At 38.9% G+C, this 24,199-nt stretch overlaps 1 protein-coding gene across 5 annotated transcripts in view; it reads right to left on the bottom strand.

Annotated features, from left to right (window-relative positions):
* Nucleotides 1-24,199, bottom strand: part of plch2a (phospholipase C, eta 2a) — a 218,964-nt gene that overhangs the window by 62,974 nt on the left and 131,791 nt on the right. For 3 of the 5 annotated variants that reach the window (XM_044352226.1, XM_044352229.1, XM_044352230.1), the window contains exon 1: nt 11,635-12,028. The exons of 1 other annotated variant lie outside the window; for it this stretch is intronic. In XM_044352226.1, the coding sequence (XP_044208161.1) occupies nt 11,635-11,824 (190 nt within the window). In that variant the 5' untranslated portion in view covers nt 11,825-12,028. Of the gene's footprint in view, nt 1-7,157; nt 7,478-11,634; nt 12,029-24,199 lie in introns of those variants that run through there. One more of the 5 variants, XM_044352231.1, reaches the window with a different exon arrangement.

Raw genomic sequence — 24,199 nt, forward strand, 5'->3', positions numbered from 1 at the left:
TCTTAACTATATTGTATATATTGCAGATGCATAGAAATTCCACTGCAGTATGGATGTAATGTGGAAATTCTGCCATGACGATGAATTTTTAAAAATAGTATTATGGAACATCTTGTTGTCCTTTTTTATAACAGATAATTACAGTATTCAAATTAAAAGCCATTGACAGTCAGTGTTAAAACTATGACCATTTTTTCCACTGCAAAAACAAGCCAAACACTAAATAAGATGAAAACAATGGCAAAATGTACATATTACAAATACAACTGATAAATGATAATGTGAAAGATGGAAGAACGGACTTGGCATTTGACATTTGGCATTTTAGATTTTATCTTTTCCATTTCCCATTGACTCATTGATTTTCCAAGACCAAAAGCCAAATGTCAAATGGAATATGGAAAAGATGAAATTTAAAATGTCAAATGGTAAAGTGCAAATGCAAAAAAAATATATATATATATATATATATATTTCATTTCTATTTAAAGCTTTTCCATAATGCACGATGATGTTTGGTAGGTGTAATGGTTACTATGTTCAACATGCTGGTTTATTGTGTTAGCATGCTAACATTCAATTATTAGCACTAAATACAAAATACAGCTGAGGCTGATGGGAATGACCAGAATATATAATAATCCAAAGTACTGGACCAAATGAAATTTTGACCTGATGATAGGACTAGTTGCAGTCAGGAGATCAAAATTGTTACAATTCAGCTTCATGGGAACATGAATGTGTGAACCAAATTTCACAGCAATCCATCCAATAGTTGTAGAGATGTGTCAAAGAATTAACCTCATGGTTGTGCTAGACATTAGCACAAGTCAAATACATTAGAATACATCATCTAAGAACGTACCGCATGTCTATACCAAACAAAAGTTGTTCTGTCAAGTAAATGTTGAGATATATCACAGCATAAGTGAAAACTCTGACCTGCTGGTGGTGCTAGAGGAAAAGTCAGAGGATCACCAAAAGGATTTCATGGCAATCCATCCAATAGTTGTCAAGATAACTCTGAACAACAAATGTCAAAGGTCAGCGGTTGATCAAAGTCAGTAAGATTCATCCTCCTGGGACCGTGAATATTCATAGCAATCCTTACCATAATTATCAAGATATTTCAGTGCAGATTGACCATTGACTGTATATAAATATGGATGTCATGACAGCTCCCCAGAAGTGAAGCCAAAACATCTGGATAACCCCCTGCTTACTGGCTGCAGTGAAGATCATAAGTCCGGCCCCCACCAAGTGGATGGGACCTGAGCCAAACTAAAGAATCAAAGTACACGTCAAAAAGTTTTTTCCCCAAAGATGGTTTCTGTCATTTTAGGTAGTTCTTATCATGTATGTCCAAGCACTCATTTTTCTGATAAGTTTGTTTTTAATTAGTCATTTGACAATATAAAGAGGGGGTCTGACGTCATGATTGACAGCTGTGACAGCCGTTCTCAAACCTCCGTCAGGCAGCGGAATGGCTGAGGGGGCGTGTTCTGTGGGCCGTCATCCCATCACCTGACTCTACTGCACAGACTCTGGCTCCAAATGACATCACACAAGCAAGATGGCAGCTCCCGGAAAGAAGATATTTTGGCGTCACTTTTGCATAGCGGTAGGAAGTGGAGACACGTCGTCCATATTTATATACAGTCAATGAGATCGACCGACAGTGCTAACCCAATGCATGACTATAAACATGTTTAAATTGTTCAATATAAAAAAAGCATAATTTTCTATTGGTACCGAAATTCAGAAACTGAATCCCAATGGAATCAACATTTTCAAATGATAACCAGCCTTACATGTTACCACAACTGATTAAAGAAACATCATCGAGAGCTGTACATTGACTGTGTTTTATAACCATTCTGGAAATTTGTACATGAGCCATTACACCCAATACCAGAAGAAACCAATTATAAATGCTATTAGTGACTGGTTTTCAATGTACTGTGTAGAAGGATGAAGAAAGATAGTATCTATAACCAATTGACCCTTAATGATTTGAGCATTTGGACTATTTCACGCTACATAAATGCAACATGACTGTGGAGTAGCTTTTTACTGATCTCAAGGGAAGTGTTCCCTCTGTACTGTAGCTGCTGGATGATTGCAGCTCCTGATAGCCAGTGGTTGTAACAGACCCCAGGATCTGCACTCCTTCAGCCAGAGAAGAGGGGAAGTTATCCATGAAATGAGCTGCTGTCAAAGTTTGGTTGGAATGAGAGCATGCAGGCTGTGCAGACTCTTGGGTCAGGATGGCACATTGCTGAAAAAGTACCTCCTGACACCGATCTATCATCATCATCCTCCTCCTCCTGTCAAGATTAGCTGCACACTCTCCTAAACGCTATCACAGCACAGTCTCCTGGCCAACATTTATATCTGGTGCTCATCCAGAGCCCCGGTGTCAACCCACCTCTTTGTGTGTTCCCTTTATTGGCATTTTAAAGGGAAACTAATGGGATTCTCCAGACTAAGTGGAGATAAACTGAGGAGGAAACATCAGGGCAGTTATGAGTCCCTTTTAGCTGCTGTCATGTCGCACATTTGATTTCACCAGTGCAGCGAGAGGCTAAATCTAATAAAAGTGCAACCAAGAGGCTCGTGGAACACACTCTGGTTTAGCGGTTGCCTTGAACACTATAACTCATGGATGGCAGGAGGCAGGGAGGGAGGCCACGTTCTGCTCACATTTCCCTGCCAGCCGGCTAAAAGGAGACTGTGTTTGCTCATGCAGTGTAGCTGGCTGTATGTGGGAAACCCCTTGAGTAGTCAACTAAATCTTTGAAATATCTTCCCACAGCACTTTATAAGGAGTGCTCACATGGTAGCAAGATTTGGTATGGTATAGTATAAAATGCATGCATGTGTTCACTCCAGATATACAGAACTTAAAGCAAAGGCCGGCATGCATGTAGCAGTATGTGGTGGATGAAATGCATTTGACCCATTTCTATCCATTGCAAAGGTTAATGATAGCCTATGGAAGGCTGATTAAGCTTGGATAATCAAAGGCCGGTGTAATAAATTAACCAACACCCCAGTAGGTTTGGGAATTGTTCACAGTTGGTGCTGAGGCTGCAGGAGGTGATGCACTCTCACTGTATTGCCTGTAGAGCCATTAAAATTACAGGAAACTTGATTTAGAAGCCTGTGTCCTCTGGATCTGAGTTTTCTTATTCATGTCCAAATGGTAGGATGGTACCAAAGGATATTATAGGCATTTATTGGCTGCAGATAGAATCAACGTACACAATGTAAACAATAAAGCTACGTGGCCTAAGTTGCTATGTCAACATTCAAACATGAACGCCGATTTCTTTGCCATGTATACGTGTAACCATCTTTTTACAAGTAAGCATGTGCACAATAACATGTGCTGGATGAAAGGAGAGATCAACACACAGAGCGAAGCGTCCTCGTGTCTAAAATAATAGCATCCAAAGTCTGACTGAAACTAAAACAAAGTAGCCTGTAGATGTCTTCAGACTAGGGCTGTAGTCTCCTGGTCAACTGGTCCACCAGTTGGTCGATATGCTCTCATCCGACCACATTTTCAGTTGTCCAATAATCGCTGTATTACTTTCATAAGCTGAAAAGTGCTGCATCCAATCATCCATTAATGAGCTTCACAAAATTTTAATCAAAGTCAACCATGTCACCTCCTGCACTGTTTACTCGCTCAGTTTTATGGTGAAAGATCAGCTAAATGTACATATTTCATGTGTAACAGACTTTGTAGAGGTGTTTAATGTTTGCATCTTTTTCTTAATGACTGCTTTAAAACACAACATCTGAACCACAAGGTAAAGATGAAAACATCTCAACAGCTGGCTGATGGCAGGACCAGCACCACTATTAACACATGTTTATATACAAACTCCTTGATACCAGCTTTGGGATGATAATGAGGAAGGGGGAAAAAAAAGGTAAATACGAGGGGAAAAGCAACTATAAAGAAGATACCTTTGAAAAGAGAAAAGAAAATGAGGGAAGGCAGCAAGGAAGGGAGGGTGAAAGGGAGCAAAGAAAAGAGGAAACAAGAGTGAAAGCTGACGAGGAGGAACAGGTGAGGAACAACACGGTTTGATGAAAAATGTAGAAAGCCGCTTATGAAGCCACAACAGCAGCATACACATGTGCAACATTTTATAGAGACTGAGAGAGACAAAAGTGGAGCACAAAACACACATAAAAAAGCATGCGCTCTTTACTAGTGGGGGTCTGGGCCGGTTGCCATGGTTACAACATCAGATTTAAGCTGTGTGTGAATGTGGAGAAGACGCCCATTGTGGGGGGAATGCTGAATGCTTGCTGGATGCTAAAACTGATGAAAACAAGCTGACATCATATCTGCAAGCTTGATTAATGAGAGAACAAGAGTGACAACAGCTGGAATAAAAACTCCTCTATTTCCTCCGACTGTAAACATCGTATGGCAGCACGGAGAACAGTCAACAACACTGTTAACATGTCACATGAAAGCACAAATGTTTAAGACTGCAAGTGATTCATATTTTGTGCTGACACTTATCTACTTGAATAACCTGTAAACTCACAAATGTAACAGACACAGAACTGTCACAGGATCCTCATCTGTTATTAATGATGCTGTTGCATTAATGTATATGTTGACTGTCCGAGGCTTTTGATTCTGTTCATCAACTGTTCTCATCATCAACTTATAATGGCTGGAAGTCTGGCAAGGGGCGGGTTCAGGGAGCTGGCCAATCAGAACGGGAGGCGGGCCTTAAAGAGACAGAAGCTAAAACAGCCTGTTTCAGAAAGAGGCTGAACTGAGGGGCTGCATAAAGGGCTGGTATAAGATAAATAACTGTAAATCATGCAAATATATTCCAACAGACCCCCAGAATAAAAATATAAACCTGGAAATGTGCAGAATATATGATGAAAAGCATCATTAGTTGCCTTTTACATCCTAAACTAAATTATTACTGAATTTTACCAAATAAAATGACCCTAATATGCACAAAAGAAACCAAATGTATAACAATAAATCATGCCCACTCTGCAACAAAGAGTGGATAACAATAAAATGTTTCTTTGTACAAATATCTCAGGATGTGGCTGGATGATCAATTGACTTTCCGTACTCATGTTGATAATCTTGTATAGAAAAAAAGAGACTTAAAACCTTAAAATCATTTTGTTTTAGAAATACTTTCACTTTGCAGCAAGAAAATCTTCTTCAGTCTACTTTTTTAACTTTGTTTTACACCATGCTGCTATGTTCTGATGTACTAGATCATCTAGATGGTCAATCCTCAGTCTCCCCAGAGTCTGAACTTGGCGAATCTGCATTTGCACACTTCTCACTCTGAGCTAACAATCACTTACAAGATCCATTTCATTTGGACTTTTAAACAGCACATTCAACAATGCTTTCATGAGGAGCATAGCTGGTTTAAACCAGACCAGTTACATTCAGCACCAGCACACCGAAGGCCTCTCCATCTCCTGACCAGCTTCCTGGAAGTAGTCATGTAATAGAATGACCTACATCCATACTCCAGTATTTAACTGGCATTAACAGTCCTGCTGGAGACCACAGCTGAGCTGCTGTTAATGGGGTTAGAGTAGAAGGCAGAGCCTAACCCTAACCCAAACAGAGCGAGCGGAGGCTGAGTCCAGGTAAGATGAGTGGGCGTCACCTCAGTGACGTGGCGGGGTGACTGCTGTCCTGCTGCCAGAGTCACAGTATGGACCAAGCAGGCGGAGTTAGTTACTGTCTGCTGTCAGGCCACCAGGTTAAACCCAGAGGGATTGTCTTGAGGCCATATGTTGCAGCGCCACACACACACACACACACACACACACACACACACACACACACACACACACACACAGGTGATTCCATGGTGCAGATGGTCAATTTGCTGACGTTGAAGCAGCACAGTTAAAGACTGTGAGGGCGGTGGTGTAAAGGTTAAACCTGAGATGCTCATGAGCAAAACAATCAACTCAGTCTGCTTGTTCTGCATGAACGAAGCTTTTTAAAAAAGTGTTGAAGTGTTAGAAGTAAAACAACCTGTCTGCTGGGGTAACTGGTTTACAAAGCATGTAACAAGTATTTACCCTGAACACCAGAGTAGTCTGCTATCTGTTGGACATCAACACTTCTGATGCTGAAAATATATGAAGTTTGACAAATGATTACAAATTCAAGTCATTTTATAGCCAAAACACTGAACGACTGCTGCTTTTAGCTTCTAATATGTGAAGATTTGCTGCTTTTCTCATATCTTCCACTTTTTGACTGTCAAAATAACAAATATGAAGCTGTTGTCTTATACTTATACTAAACAACAAATCATTTCATCATAAAAATAATCAAAAGATTATTGTATGACAATAAGTTAGTTGCTGCCCAAAAGACAGTGTTTCATCTTTCATTCTTTATATTTATTATTATTATTATTATTATTATTACTATATAGTCAACAGAAACAAAATGTGTGTTTATCCCAAGTTGTTACAGCTCTGATTCATGAAGCACCAAGAAAGAAGAACAGAGTGCAACACAAACACATCACACACACTATGAATACACTGCTAGCTAGCTACAGCTGAAGTCCATACAATTAGTACACTGGCTGTTTGTGGGTAATAAACAGTCACCAATCAAAATATCAGTTTATGGTTATGGTCTCATGGTTGTCTAAAGCTAAAGTTATTTATTCACATGAAACTAAGCCAGTAGTTAAACCATTGTGTTTATCTTTTGTGTGATCTCTCAGAGTTGTGTTGCATCTTCCAAAAGTTTGCTTTCATTGACGTTACGAGACTCTACGATTTAGTGAATGATGTGAGTCATCAGCACAGGCTGAGGTTGCCATAACAACAAAAGCCACCAGATAAAGCTGAAAGTAAACAGTCTTCTTTTTGCTCATGTAAAAATGCTGCTCAATCACTGCTGTTCAGTAAAACAAACTGCCAAACTTACAACAACCTAAAAAATGAAATATCATCATTGCTGCTACAGCTTGAAGACTTTTCTGACCAGCCGCATGAAAAGAAACTAATCAGAACACACAGAAGTGTACAAATGATGCACTTTAGCATCTGAATTTGTATCTACACACAAGGCTGATATCTGTAACATCCGACCAGTCTACTAAGCTTACCCATGTAGCCGAGCCTCCACTTGGAGAAGGCCACGATGCTGCTGCCTATCCAGAAGAACTCCTCCACCACGCGGGACAGAGACGCCTGCTGCTGGCTCTTACACTCAGCCTCATGTTTGTCCTTCTCCCCCTCTGAGGAGAAAGCCCCTTTAGCTGGGGGTCCGGGCATGTCTCCGGTGGCAGCCACGGCAGTCGAACGCATCAGGGCTGAAGACACAGGCCCAATGGGGAAAAAGCTGTTCTTCTTGGATGTGCTCATTTAAAATAACTGAGATTACGAGTTGTTGCCTAAATGTCAAGGAGGTTTTCCTGAGGAAATTTCATTTAAGAATAAAACTCAGGTTTGAGTAAATTAGGTTAAAAAAAACCCCACCTAATCCAAGTACTTTTGAGTAAATGTTCCTTTATATCCTCACATATCGACTCATGCTGGTGTTTTCCTTCCCAGGTTCAAAGCAGAATCCGAAGAGAAAAGCCCACAGAAAGAATTTCCTCTCATTCAACAGTTGGTCAATAATCTTGTAATGTTCCTGCCACAGCAAATGTTCTTATTGCTCTGGCGTCTCTTCAATATTCCTCCGTCTCAAAGACAAAAAAGATGTATGTATGCAGCAGTATGTTTTCAAAGCTACAATTTGTCTTCATGCTGTGCTATGATTTCTTTATTTCTTCCCCTGGCTAGCATCCATCAGCGGCGCCAAAAAACTGCTGGCTTCTTATGAAAGAGAGAGAGCGCGGCTGCAGCGATGGGAAGCAGAGAAAGACATGGAAGCGCAACGCACAAACTCTAACTGTGCAACATGTGTTGGGCAAGCAGAAATCCTAAATCCCTGGGAAGCAGTAATCCTGGTCTAGGAGATTTGCTCAACGTGTGGAGTGAAACGGAATGACCCAAAGAAAAAGATATAAATGACCCCTGATGAATACGTAGCTTCTTTTACACTCAAGGACATTACAGGCTGTTTGATGTCAGAAAGTGTTTTTCCTCTGAAGGACAGACAGCTGCTATACACACACCTGTGTGCAGACGTCACACAGCTCAGCAACACAAGAAACAATTACTCTACTCTACTTCTCTGGCTTTATTTTCCAGCATTTTGGAAGAACTTGCCACTAAAAGGCAGAAAATGTTTTCCTGTTGTCACTGCGGCTTGCCTGAGATCAACAAAGATCGTCTGCTTGCAGAAACGTGTATGTAAATCATTCAATCATACATAGCCGAGCAAATACAGCAGCGCTCATTTGAACGTCATTACAGCTGTACTCCAAATATCATAAATGTTCATAACTTTCATCAGATGTGTTCTGGCAGCTGAAACGTCACAACACAACCTCTAGAAAAAAGTTAAACTCTTGACTGAAGCAGGTCAAGTTTGAGGATGACAGCGGGATGCAGCAGTCTGAGCACAGTGAGCTGTGTGTCAAACAGAGTCAGACCTCTAACACTGGATCCCTGAGCACGCAAACTGTTTGACAAACAGGTGCCAGATATAGAGTCAACAACACTGTGCAGGAGAGGCTGTAAAATAATACACAAATATGTCTATAACTAATCAATCAACACAACTCACTAACATTACAGCCCTGGAATATAAACTTGCTCAGAATGACATTAAGTTTCTTTGATTTGTCACCATGTAGCATCATCACATGCATTTCTCAACAGCCTACAAGTTCAGTGAATGAAATCTGTGACTGTAGGCGACACATTACAGTAGCTCAGATATTTTTATGAAAGGCTCATGTCCTTTCAGCTTTTTATAATATTTTATAATATTTATTTTATTATATAAAATACAACATTTCAACACAGACAAGAGCAAATCCAAGTTGTGTGGATGACATCACAGCAGGAAGTTGATCATATTGTGTGCTTGGTCTGATCTGCAGAGTAAACTGACGATCCTCACCAGACACAATGATGTTGTTTTTATATCTTATGTCACACATGTTTGTTACCAACTGCTTTCATTAACTACAGGACAGTATTAGCATGTTGTACCTGATTTAAAAACAACCAAATGATCAGCTCTGTTCACACAACACAACCAAGTTTAATGTGAGTTTAACAGAAGAATATTTATCACCCATTTCTTTCACTATGACATAAACACAAAGTAATATGAGGCTTTCTGAAAGCTCAGCCCTTAATGTCTCCATTTCTAAGGATTCAATGTCTCAAAAATCTGCATACAAAGCAGCAAGAAGCAGAAAGAAGCTGATTTATGCTGTAATAGGCAGTAAGTGCAACATATCCTCAGCAGGACGACTTGCAAGTATGAGGAGGATTAAGATCAACTAATTCACATGTGATAGCCATGATATCACCAAATAAGCGCTCAAAACCCTTTACAGTGTGTAGAGAGCCAGAAAGAGAGAGACGAGGTCTCTGATAAGCTCCAAGTAAGGCAAGGCAGTAAAGCAAGGCAACAGCAGAAGTCAGAGCAGGGTACACATGTCCGATCACAATCTGAGGAATTTCTGCTCTACAGGAACCGTTATCATCTGGGAAATGAAAGTCTCACCAAGAGGTGAGCCACTTCCATGCCAGATGGAGTGAAAGACTAATTCTGCACTAACACTGGGCTTTTATGAGGGTCTCAGGGCTGGTGTAACACTAACAGTGTCAAACAGAGAACTGCTGAAAGCCAACACTAAATAATTCAAATTCAACCATTTTAATGTAATAAAACTATATTCAGTGCCTCTTCAACTTGTGGGAGAAGAAGCCTTTGATGTGAAAGTAAAGTCCTCCGCTGATGCAGGAATATAACATTCAAACATTAGTGTAAACTAGTCAACACAGGTCAATTCAGTTCCATATTACTACTGAACGATAAATATGTTCTATCAAAATGCATCATAAACATCATATCAGGCAGACGACACCGACTGAAACGTGTGTGACGCCCCTATTGACATCAATTAATCAACTTCATTTTTCATTCATGTGAGTATGATCTAAATTAAATTAAAACTAAATTAAAATGTAAAAAACTCATTTTCATATTCAAATCATTTTTTATCGAGCCACTGAAGACCCAAAAGATGCATTTTTTTTGTTGTTTGATACATTTTCATCAATTACAATGAAAACTCAGCTGATGAATAATTTGCAGTGTATTTGAATTTTACAGCCTGATTTGAGCTAGTTTCAGATTAGAGCAGCAACAGTTATTAATCAATTAGTTGCCAACTATTGAATTAATGGTCAACTATTTTAATTATTGATTCATTGTTTCAAGTCATTTTTTAAGGAAAAAAGAGTCCAAAAGAAGATAATGAAGAGTTCATCTTGGGTTTTGGGAGACAGTGATCGACATTTTTCACCATTTTCTGACATTTTATAGACCAAACAACTACTCAATTAATCAAGAAAATAATCAATAGATTAATTGATAATAAAATAATCGTTAGTTGCAGCCCTATTTCAGATGAAAGCCATTATTTCCATAATGGCAGGATACTCCCAGACGTTTGGCTCTGGTGAAATTTCACATTCAATTTTAATACCTTTACAGCTGTGTTTATCAATGGAGTCATTTATTTAAATTTTGCCAGTAATTATGCATTTTCAAATATGATATAATTATAGTTTTAATTGTATCGTCCATAATTCACAAACAAATTAAAAGTGAAATTTTAATTTGACTGAAGGATTTAATTTTAATATCGAGCACCTTCTAACTTCCATACACCACCAACTGCCCTTCATGTGCAAGAAGATAACAATACTGCTATTCAGTCTACAAACTAGTCCCACCATTTATTAATTTCACCCTGCAACATCAGTAATGCTGAAAGTTGCCTTTATCCTGAACTTCTCAGATCACCACAGTCACACTAATGTGATCAGCCCACTGCTGAGGTTTACAGTGTGACGTGCGGCTTTACGTTCCTACTGTGTTATCTATAATTAAACAGAGTGTCTGAACTTAAATATTGGTGATCCAGTCTGTGTCAGACACCCTGCTCTGATGCCATGCAGCCATCAGCTGCAGTAAAAACTGTTGGGATGCTCTCTTCAATTCAGAATATCTCGAAATATTTATCAGACTTCATAGCTGGTAAACATTAACTGCAAATCTTCTATAACAGGTAGAGCGCATAGACAGTCGGGTGATGAGTGAGCCAAGAATAAAGATATATTTTTTTCTCTTTTAAATAAATGTATGTAAAATAAATGTTACTTGGTGAAAATTCACAGTGCCGAATTTACGGGAAGGTCCGCTCAACACCCAAACTGACTTGCATTGCGTAACAGCGTCGTTTAATCTCAGCCAATGAACAGCGAAACATTAAACTGACAGAATTTTTAAAGCAGTTTGGAGAACAAAACATATCGTAATGGATCATCTGCAGAAACTGACAATCATCATTCACAGCCAGGAGAGGCAGCTTTTGGGGAGATAAAGCAACAAGAAAAAGTAATAAATAAATAAATAGATAATAATCATAAATAAAAAAGTGAACTCACCGTGGCCTCGGGGTTTGGCTTTTCTAACATTGTTGCCAGGTTGACATTTTGAAATGCTTTCAAACAGTAAGTTGGGCTTCTTGTGTCGTTTTCGGACCTTGGACCATGTCGCATAAATATGAATTTTCGATGACTTATCATTGAGATACCAAAGATGAGCTGAGTCATGGAAGTTAGCAATCTGTGGCATAACAACTGAACTCTCTGGAGTCTCATTAAAAACACTGAAATCCAGGCGGAGTTCCGATTCACTTCAACTACTACAAAAGTATCAAATGTGTCAATATTATTAAAGTGGAGTCACAAGTTTGATCATCATATGCAGCCAGCGTAAACAAGTGAGACCGTGAGGGGATATTTTGCAGGATGCCATTATTCACACGCACGTGCACACCACCACCACACCTGTGTTGCATTCGGGTACATATGGAACATAGGAAATGTGAAACCTACCACAAATTAGCCGTTTTCAAATGGATACGGAATACTGCTATTTTGAGTTTGGAGATATAGACAGATATAAACATTAACTCATAGAAAGTCAAACCCCCGCAGTTCCACAAGCTTTCTGTGCTTAGAGTAACAGTGTGATTTATCATAAGGTGCTTATTTCAGCTTTTTTTAAAAAAATGAAAAACAAAAACCTAATACTGCCGTTGTCTCTCGTCATTTCAACAAAAATAAATGACCATTACTTTGTTTCAAATCATCAACTACAACTCCCATGAGACACAATGCTTTTGTGTCTAGACTCAGGATATGTTGTTGCAACTGAACTTCACCAAAAATGTTCATGTAACATTCAAGTCCCTGGGCCATGGCCAGGATTTTAAACTTACTGACCCTAAAATGTTTTGCTTATTTATTTATTTTCATATTTTATTTATTCGGTTAACAGTTTTATTTCCCAGTAAGAACTAAACCTATGGTTCTCAACCTGGGAGTCAGGACCACCGGACCACCCAAAAATCTACTACAAAACATTCTGTTTATTTTTCTGACTTTTTTCTGAATTGTGCCTGTTTCTGGTGAATTACTGGATGCTTCTACACATCTTTGGGCTTGATCAGGGTCAGAACAACCAAATAAACATAGCTTCATTTTAAAATATCACTTAACAAAAAGTCCAAATTGCCAGGAATATTACAAATCAATTATTCTTTTTTAGGGGGTTGGCCTAAAAGAGAGCAAATTCCAAAACATGGAGTCTAAGACTACTGGAATCAGCCTGTAAAATACTTATCCTGTAATATGTTTTTTTAGTTGTAAAATGTAATCCCCCCAATGTCGCCAAACTCCAGAAAAGTAACAAGGACGTGTCTTCAGTGTCCTTGATTGTCGCTACAGGTCTGTCATGTCCTTGTGACAACTTCAAGTAGGCATGCAGGAATTAGTTAAAACAAATGATTCCCATTATCAAGTTGACTAATTGTGTGTCACACCAATACAGTCAGCTTAATGTAACAGTCAGCTCACATAAAGACACCAACAAGTGAACCACTGGAATCACTCTGCAACATTCTATTGACTTGATGGTTTAAAGCAAATATTTAAAAATGTACAAGTTTTAATTTCAATGCTTGTTTTGTTTTTTAATTACAGGAACACAGCAACACACTGACCTACGTGACACAGATATACAGTATGTAGTTTTTCAGCTGGTGTCGGTCCTAAGCACAGGAAATCAATTCGTAACCCCACACAACCAACATGAATGTATGCTCATTAGGTATAAGTAGGCCACTGGAAAGTAGGCCAAAGCCCAGGTGGCTAATTTTACTGGGAGAAATGTCTCCTTACATCATGTTGCCTGTTTGTGATAGTAGTAACTGTCTCTGGAGTCAGACAATCAGTGAGAGGGCACACGTACATGACCATTAAAGTTGACACACAGGTGACCTTCAAGTCTGATTACTGTGGATGAGTAGTGGGAATGCTCCCAGAGGAACCCTGAGATCTCTGTGTTTTCTATAACAAAAAAAAATGAACTTGTGCTTTAGGCTTAGTGAAATTTCACTGACCTTGGTGCTGAAATGCTCTAACAAGTTGGTTTTGTAAGTGAGATTCTGCCTTATGCTAATTGGAGCATTTCAGCACCATGGCCAGCGCAACCTCCATCCCTTCTGTACAGTCCATTCAGCAACAAGAGCAGTAGTGAGGTCAGCTGTGAGGTCTGGGTTACACCTGATCAAATGTACAAAGAATCAGAATTGGTATTGGGGACATATCATACTTTTTGTGATTTTCTGTTATTAATATACTGTTATGATGTCAGATACTAAACATGGTCATAGTGCTAAAACTTGAAGTTAACGTTTGTAGAAATGCTGACTGCAAGTCAAAATCCAGGGCTTCAACCTGCTCTAAACGCTTCGTTTGCAACGGTTTTTGCTACCTTCCCAACAAGCTGACATTGGCTCATCACACATGTTCACAAATATCTGCCATTCCATAGCCGTGGTTGCTTAGGTTGTTGCCAAGGTTTTTCCATGTGTTGTTTGTGTTGTCCAGTCGGATTGGATTCCGGTTCAAAAATGTATAGATGTATCTGAGAAGTTAACAGTGAGTAGTAAACAATGATACAAAGTAGTGAAATCCTACTACTTTAGTTTTTTACATGATTTGTTGACAAGTTAGCCAATCAGAACAGAGTGGCCTCCCCAGGAGGCGGGCCTTAAAGAGACAGGAACTAAAACGGCCTGTTTCAGTCAGAGGCTGAACTGCGGGGCTGTGTAACGGGTCAGTATGAGATGAATACAGATTTTAACTGTAGATCATGCAAAGATACTCCAGTAGAGCCCCAGATTAAAATACAGACCTGGAAATACGTGTCCTAATGATGATTCACTGTATATTACCTCTACAATGGCTCTGTCATTTGGCCTGATTTTGGCATCCTGCAGGATAAATGACTAATGAAATCCATTCCTGGTAGACTGGAAAGTTACATATCAGAACCAGCAGGGAGAAGAAATAATGAAATGTAATAATGAAAGACCCTTTACATGGGACATAGGACCCTGCTTTTGATTCTACAGTGATACAGCACAGACAGAAATCAACTTTTTCCGACAGTTACTGTGAGAGATTACTCCAGCAAGGACTGTCCTCCATATAATGTGGGTGGAACCAGGCAAGAACCTCACTTCATGCTGAGATTCCAAACTCAAGGTGTAATCCTGCCCAGAGAAAGATGCACCAATAGTCTGATGAGATTTAGCTCTAAATAATACAAATTCTCAGCCAAAAAAAAAAAAAGAGCAAAAAGAGAAAGACTGAAAAAGACACTGACTGTTTACACTGCATACGCATGTGTGCGTGGATGTGTGTGTGTGTGAATGAGAGAGAGAGAGAAAAAAAACGACGGAAAAAGAAGAGAAAGAAAGAGAGAGAGAGAAAGAAAGAGTAATCAGCTGCCTCTTGGCAGCTATAAATAACTCGAGCAGGATATTAAATCAACCTCTGCATGGGCACTGGACGTGCGTATTAGGAGCAGACTAGCTCAGTCTGAGGAGTTCATAATGCCCTTGTACACGTACTCATTATTACTGCTTATTATATTCCATGGAAGGTTTTAGCGGTGTGGATCTGTTTCAAGATTGTAAGAAGATTGTTTAAAAACACTTACTGCTGTTCTGGCCATATTGTCAGAATCCTCAAAGACTCTTCTAACCATCTGGATGAAAAAAATATTCTATCTGCAGCACAATAAAAAAGAACCAGGTATGGAACCAGGGTGCCATTTATTTTTTGAACTGGAAACAGAGATGCAACTTGGGGAAAATGGTTAAAAATCTTTTCATTCAGTGGGCTGAATATTTTGTCATGGGGTTAGTTGTAGTTTATAGACAGATAGAGAAAAGTCTTCTGGGAGTACCCTCAGGTCAGCAGTAAGTGTATTAGACAGCCTGCTAGCCACAGCTAACATCTGTACAGTCAGTGCTATGTGGGGCGTATGAACGTGGAATGCAAAAAGACTCTAGCTTAAATATGTCAGATGAAAAATGTCTTTGTGTTTAGTCTTAACACCTTTACATTAGTTATCAGGATTCATCCTCCAGGGGGAATAAATGTCTGTAAAAGTGTTGATGGCAATCTATCAAATAGTCACTGAGATATTCTAGTCTGGACAAGAACGGAAGGCCGATCAATCAACCGTCCCCAGAGTCATGCTGCTACCATGGCTGAAAACCTGAATACATGAGTAGAGAAACATTGAGAATACAAAGTCTTCCATACAGGTCACAATGGCTCACTGAATGGTTTGAAGTATGAAAGTTATGTGAATCATATGCTATGACCTTCACAGTCAGAGTTTGGAGCAAAGTGTTACACAGAACTCTTCACCACCATCATCATAACACCTAATGAAGGAATATCTATCTTTTGGAAAAATGTTGTTCATCTCTCCAGCAGACTTCAGTACACTTTGTTTGTTTCACAGCTATGAAACCACAACATTCAAATCTAAGATACCATGTTTTCATGGCTGCCCCATTCCATTAAATGGAAATATTATTGTGCATTATTTTATACACATTCCTCATAGCTCAGAGTGACATATGACATGTTAATGACAAACACACACACATTCACACTCCAAAATGTCCAGAATTCATACAATTTATCAGCTATTTCATACAGTTACAGTTCATAATAATAGCATAGCAGAGGATAGCAAACACAGTGTCTACAAAGAACTGTGTGTGTATGAGTGTGTGTGTGCTTGTGTGTATACACTCAACCTACCCACTCAACCTCATCATGTATTAGGACCTCTGCAATCCTAAATGCATTACAAAAACAAGAGTAGACACTCCTGTTACCCACACTTTAACAAAAAAAGAGAGAAATGCTCCACCCTGCCTCCTCCTTTAGATCTTCTCTTCCTTGCCAGATATAAATGAGGAAACAAGATATTCACTAAGCAATGAGGATCTTCTATTTACATTTCACTTTTCTGTCTTTTTCACCATTTTTGTCAGGTTTAAATAGCTCAAACTAGAGGCTGATGTTAACAAGAGAAATCATAGTCTTATCTGGATATCCAAAAATCTAATAAATTGCCATATACTAGATATAATTTACATATGGGGTGGCTCAGGCTCAGGAGGTAGAGCAGGTTGTCTACTAATCAGAAGATTGGTGGTTCGATCCCCGACTCCTCCAGTCCAGATGTCAAAGTGTCCTTGGGCAAGACACTGAACCCGAATTGCTCCTGAAGGCTGTGCCATCAGTGTGTGAATGAGTGATAAACAGACATTTTCTTTCACCCACTATGACCAGTATTTCCATCCGTTATTTGCCATATTTATATTTGTAGATACATATTGACCATTATTAAACATATATAGATTCCTGTATGGCCATATAAGCTATTTAAGGAGAAGTCGTTCCTGCCAGGCTACATTTGGACTGTGGGAGCTATGTGTTTTCAGTGGGTTCAGTGAACTACTTGTTTCCATTGGTTCAGCTGATTTGGTCTCACCGGATGAAAGAGCAGGACCCTGGTGTGGAGTTACCAAGCCATTTGAAGCTGCCAGATGGCATAGGGACACTGAGGAAGCTGAGGCCTGCTGCTCAGCTCTGCAGGGGGACAACAGCTATCGCAGCATGTGTGTGAATGTGGAGTCAGTGCGAAAGATTAGCTCCTGCAGAATCCCTTGAAACCTCCTCATGTGCACGTAAACACACAACAAGCTACACATGCTCACACGTACAGATGGTTTCTCTTTGAAATCCTGTTCACACACACACACACACACACATCGTCATGTCCAAATTGACACTTACGCTAACCTCCTGCAAACTGGAAACCAGATATGAACTTCATATTAGCCCAGATTGACAACAACATTCATAGTACAGTAAGTATTTGGTTTTGATGAATGAAATTTGAGTAATTAAAAGATCAAATTTAAAGATATTTAACATTTGAAATGAATCAGTTGCGAGCCTGATACCAACTGCCTTCAGAAAAACCTGAAATACACAATATATAATGAACATGAAGACATATTGAAGACCCTTACAACTACATGCTGATAGAGTAGGAGGATGGGGAGGTGTAGGGAGCTGCAGAGTGCAGGATGTGCAGGGTTCAGCATTTGCAGATGGAATGAGAGCCAAATGTTTGTATGGATAGCATTACTGATATGATGCAGACACATGATTGGATGATATATGGAACATGTGACTATGAAACGACTTCCATGCCTGTCTGAACTACTGCGAGGTTCAATTTAATGGCAGCTTTAATCTAAGGATACCAGTATCAGCCATCAATTAGCCATTTTAACCACTATGACCCAAAGTCCAAATCATATCAGTCTAACTGGATCGGATAAGGTATTGTTGTGGATCTCATGTACAATATATGAAATACCTGCGTGGATCCAAAGAGACTCTATTAGCTATGATTTGTGGTACTTGTTAATCGGTAGAGCATCACCACTGCTGCCAGTGTTGGTCTTCTCTCTCTCTATTTGGGTCTGTCCACCATATTGTGTATCAAGTCTAATTATCATTGGATCCATTGGGTCCAGGTCTAATTGTCTTCAGGTCCTTTATGGATTTGGTTTCTTTCAAAAAACAAAAACAAAAAATACATTGGCTTCAGGTATCTAGTGGTCCATTTTAGAACCAGTCAAGAACCTCTAGTCAAGCTAACATGAGGCGTCTGCAGTCTGTGTTAGACAAGTCAAGTGGGGATCTTCAAACATCACAGTCTTGTTCACATTTCCCTCTTTCCCTCTTTGTGTTACCATCCATAGCTCAGCAAGGAAACACTTTCTGGGGAGACACAAGAGAATTTTGCACTAAAAGGATTTTAACTTTAGAGGATTCCCACTGGATTCCACTAATTCACACTGCCGAAGCCTCATATTAGCTTTAGCTGAACTTTAAGATACATTTTTTATACAGATCAGGGACTGTGGATTTTGTCCCCCATCACTTACATTAAAAAGAACAGATCTTTTCACAGCCAGTGTGGACAGGAGGAACTATACAACTGTTTAAATGTATATATGGCTATGTTCAGACCATGCCATGGTTCCTGTTTAGTGCTCAAATTGTCAGTTAGTGAGAAAATCAATAAATCAGAGATTTATTTGACAACATTTTTGATAATCGATAAGTTTATCAAACTAAAATGCCAAACATTCTCTTGTTTTAACTCTCTCAAATATGAAAATGTGCTGCTTTTCTTTGTTTTACAGCACTGTAATTGAATATCATTTGAGTTTGGGACTGAAGATCTGATATTATATATAGAACCAGTCAAAAGTTTGGACACACTTTCTTTAAGGGAATGGGAAGGTGTATAAGGTGTGTAATAATCAACAGATTGAGTGAATAATGAACAAAGTAATAAAGTTGTGAGTTGTATTCTGGGTCTGCATCCATGCTTTTCAGTTGACAATGAAAGAAAAAAGTCCAAATAAAGAAATGAAGGGCAACAAAGAGCATCATGTCTGCACAGGTGAAAGGTGAACAAACGGAGAATAAAAGCGAGAAAAAAATCACCAAGAGCAGCATCCAGCAGGTGGTGAACCTAAGAGCAGCAGGGTTATCAAAGAGAAAAGGATTTAAAAGATCTATTAGAGATTCCTCAGGGGAAGGATTGTGTAAAGCCAGAGATCACTTTCTTAGAGGGAAAGGCTCATGGACAGAGGTGAGAGAAGAGGATGGAGGCGAGGAACAAAAGAGGGAAGAGATGTTGGTATAAATAACTACAATTCCACTGATTTCTCCTTTGAAGTTTATGTTTCAGTTTACTTTTTGCTTTTACTCTGTATTTCTTTTATTTTTAGAGCTTTCCCTCCCACCTCACAGCTGCCAGTGCTGTCACTACTGTATTGAAATCGACTCTACTCTGAGAGATGAAATGATGAAACAGGAAACAACAATGCACAATTGTATCTGTACTCCAAAAACACATTACATCGCTCTCAGAAAGAAAGTCATACTCTTCATTGTTTGGTGTTTCTAGGCTCCATTCAGCATTTTAATTCAAACAAAAACCATGGCTAATGCCCAGAGGCAGTTCAGTCCGACTGCCTCATTACCATCATTATTATGACACAACAAAGAAAAATGGACTAAATAACAGTTCCATTCATATTTTTAGCTTCACAAATGGTACCTTGGTTATAATTTGCAGCACAGTAGCACGATTTCTAATGCTTACCTTCCTAAAGGCAACAAACTTCACACAACACTGTGACTCCATTTTGATCCCAGGAAGTTGGCATCATTGTGCACCTCCATAAACCTCTATGACAACATGATTTAAAAAAAAAATAGTTTGTACTGTCTGAATACATGAAAGCTTCTGGGCTGATATGATGCTTATGATCTAAAGACCTAAAGACATCATCCACAGACCTAAAGACATCATCTACAGACCTAAAGACATCATCTAAAGACCTAAAGACATCATAGGTCTAAAGAGACCTAAAGCCATAATCTAAAACTAACAGCAGAAGTAAGATTTCACAGACATCTGAATATATAAGCAACCTTTGGGTATAAAGTTCTCTAAAGGCCTAAAGGCTTCATCTTATGTCTAAATGCTGATGTTTAACTAACATTAAAGCTGAACTCTGTGATTGCCAGCACAGACATTTTGGCCACACATATGTGCAGACATAAGCAGCAGCTTCAGTGTAGCAGCCCAGCTAGTCTCTCTTTTGCTATGTTGTCCAATGAACTAACCTACTGGAACTAATACTGAGTCCATTAGCTCCTGGCTCACAAAGAGCTGTTGATTGGTGTCCCATAATCATTTTCAGGGAGAAAATGGCCAAATGGCTGGCTGAGTATGGATGTTATCACTATTTTCTATGATGCAGATGAATTTAGCTCAGCTGAACTAAATATATACGTTGGCCTGAGAGCAATCTTGGTGTTGCTCTTTCCTGTACAGAGAACAAAACAGTCTCCTAGAGTCTCGTTTAGTGTGTTGAAGGGACAATTGTCACTGTCACATAGCAACACTTATCCAAACACTGAAGAATAGTTCATCTGTCAGAGAATAACAGGAAGTCAAAACAGGCTCAGATGCAGCTGACAGGACAACAAATGTTTTAGAAGCACGACAAAGGAGAAAAAAAAATCTTCTTAAACATTTGAAATGTAGCACATCGGTGAAATTCAGCTGAGCGTTTCTGTTTTTTAGTGCTTCTCAACTGGTAAGAGAGTGGTAAAAGGGTGAACATAGGATGCATTGTCATAAATTTGCACATCCACATTTCAATTCCCCCTTTTAACACCTCATTTAGTCTTAGCCGTAGACCATTTAGTCACCGTGATGCTGCGGATCTGCAGGTGTCTAAGTCATAAGAAACAATAAAACTACAGTTTTCTAAAGACCAAAATATGTCATCTATGGACCTAATTGCATCATCTAAAGACTCAAAGACGTCACCTAAAGACTTAAAGAGGTTTCTTTAGTGTCTACAGGTGTCTTAAGGCCAAAAGATGTCAACTTTGGGTCTACAGGTGAAGAACTAAACACTTTATCTAAGGACCAAAAGACGTAATATAAAAACCCATATACGTAAATACCTCAAGTCTCAAGTCTGACAGATGTCATCTACAGAACTAAAGATATCAGCCCTGTGTCAGAAAGCGGATTTAGTGAAAACTCTGAGTTTGTTCATGCTGAGATGAGGGAAACTCTGGGTTTTCAGTTCCAGAAAGAGAGCTCATTTAAACTTGGGGTCAGTTACCATGGTTACTGATTCTGTGAAGCTAACATGCTCGCTGGCAGGTTTTCTTCAACAAACCTTGAGTTTCTCTCTGTCTCCTCTTACAGACTCAGACACGCTGTTTCATTTCCTCGTTCATTCAGTCTGTATCAAAGTGCATTCATTAGTGGAGTTTTACTGTCTGTCAGACTCTAAATCCTTGTTGGATATTAGTTTAGTTACTCAAGGACTTTCTAAAGTTACCGCTTTTATGTGCATCAGTCATTTCTTTGAACAGCAGGTTTTGGCTTCACAGTTAAATATCCCACAGCGTGAATTCATCCTCAGCTCAGAATCAAACCTCTGCATGTCGTTTTAACTCTGTGACTCTGTGCACAAGACAGCTGTCAGTTTGTTAGAGCAGCTCCTGTGCTGAAATCTTTATTGCACATAATGTGTGATCTCAGTTTAAATAAAAACAAAACAGTATTTACTCTAGAGACATTGGATCAATGAATAATTACCTCTATCACTCATGATGTGATTGGCTGCATTGAGGCAATATCATCCCTATAATTTTGCAGATTATATGTTAATATGCTGAGTGAGATTTTAAACAGCGAGCATAGTCTGAACATGTTTTAACAGCATTTCAGTCACTACATTTGTTAAAGTCACTGAATGCTGTTGAGCCAAGATACAAATAGACGTCTAAAACTTTAAAATATTCAGTATTTTAACCTTGATATCTTTTTTAAGTGCAAATCACTAAACACATTATTACTGATCAGACTGTGAGCTACAGTCACGTCTCTGTGTCTTTGATCTATATATGTTTTACATCTTTAACTATATTTTTCATCTTCAGTTGCTGCCTCCTGTGTTTTGTCAGATTAAAGCTGAACAAACATATTTAAATGTAATGTAGCTGCAGCCTGATACACAGTCAGATTCCACTTTATCATCATGAAGGAAATGTAAATCTGATAAATTATGAATTAATGGACAATGAATAAAACTTTATTGTGTTAACTTATTGACACGTTTCCCGCTCTGACTCAGGCTCTTTATTTAAAGATAGATGTGCATCGTCTGCATACACATGCATTAATTTCTCTACGTCCACTGGATTAAAATGGGGGCTCTGCCTTTTATTTACCTGTTGCCGTGGTGACCCGTAGTATCGGAGCTCCGCTGGTGTTGGCTGTTTTCATTCATCACACACACGCTTAACTCAGAGTGAAAATACTCAGAGTTGATTGAACAAACTCAGGGTTCATCAACTCAGAGTTCAGGGTTTGACTCAGAGTTTGTTAAACTGCTTTCTGAAATAGACCCATCGTTTTTAGATCTGTAGTTGTCTGAAAGGCCAAACATGTCACACAGGAGATTCAGATTTCTAAAGAACTAAAAACATAATTATCTGCAGACGTGTTAAGCCCTAGATGTCATCTGATGGAAAGACCTCATTAAAAGATCTAAAGATAAGGTAAGAGACTACTACAAGAAACTATTGTATTTATATGCACCCATGTTACACTTTGTATCACCTCATGTAGATTCTACAAACTACAAGCAGTCAAAATGCTTTATTTCAGCTTGTTCCTAAACAAGGTACAGCTTGGTATAAATCAGGAGTTTCTACAGACAGCAAAGCAATAACTGTAGAGAAGTGAAGAAGAGCCTATTAGAGAGAAGAGAGCTGTGGAAGTGAATAGTCTAGCAGACCACTGTGATATGTGAGGAGCTGGGAACAGTCAGTCATCTGTGAGAAGTGTCCCGGTGGTCTGATAGTTTTCGTTCACACACAGGGCTAATGACGTGCCTTGGCAGTTTCAATTCACCAATGCATCAGTCAATTTACCAGAATGTGTTGCTTTCTTCTGCCTCAAGGCATTAGAGAATATTGGTTTAGTAAGGAAATAAAAAAGAACACACCAACTATTTAACACTTCTTTAACACTGTTACAGTTACACCGAGGCCCCATTTAACTGGCATTAACATGTGATCTGTACATGGATACATTATCTGGATAATAACCATCTGAACCATGGGTCTTTGCAATTACACCGGGTATTAAAATGTGTTCTCATTATCTAAATTGCATCCCAAAGATGGAAATGAGTTAGGTGGGGCTGGCTGACAAGGGCAACAGAAGCGCTGCCATGAACAGACGTGCATTTATACCTGCATTAACATGCGTTTTTCCTTTTCCAAATAATGGTAATCTTACCAAAAGACACAGACAATATTCCAACAATAAGTGTTGACCTACAAATACTTGGAAACTGTGTTTGATGAGATTTAGTGATAATACAGATGCTATTGTGAAAAAGGACTGCCCACATAAACTAAACTCCTTTGGAGAAGATCATAGAACACTCACAATGTTTTATTCCTCTTTTATTGAAAGTATTTTAACATTTTAATGTATCTGCCGGTTTACATCCCTTTGTCAAAAGGATAAGAACTGATTTCAAGGTGTTGTTAACCTCATTGGCAAAACACAAAGATCCCTAGTATAGCTTAATACTGAACAAGTCCTCAAGAAAGCATATAAGATTATCAACGACCTTGCATATGTCCTCTATCACTACTTTAAACTTACTCTAAACGTATGTGAAACAATCAGAAATAAGTTTGGTTTTATTCCAGAAGCCATGAGACTTGTGAACAGCCACAGCAAAAGAAATGCTCAGTTTACCTTGGGTACATACTGATAAATGCACTCGTGCTTGCGTTGACATAATATGTGTCTTTGTGGTGTTGGATATTGTTGGCCAGATACAGACCAGCCACTGCCATTAATCCCTGTGTATTTAAACTATTTCTAACATTGTCATATTTGTATTTTTTAGATTGTTTTCATGTG

Source organism: Thunnus albacares, chromosome 5, assembly GCF_914725855.1.
Source record: "Thunnus albacares chromosome 5, fThuAlb1.1, whole genome shotgun sequence".
Taxonomy (NCBI): Eukaryota; Metazoa; Chordata; class Actinopteri; order Scombriformes; family Scombridae; genus Thunnus; species Thunnus albacares.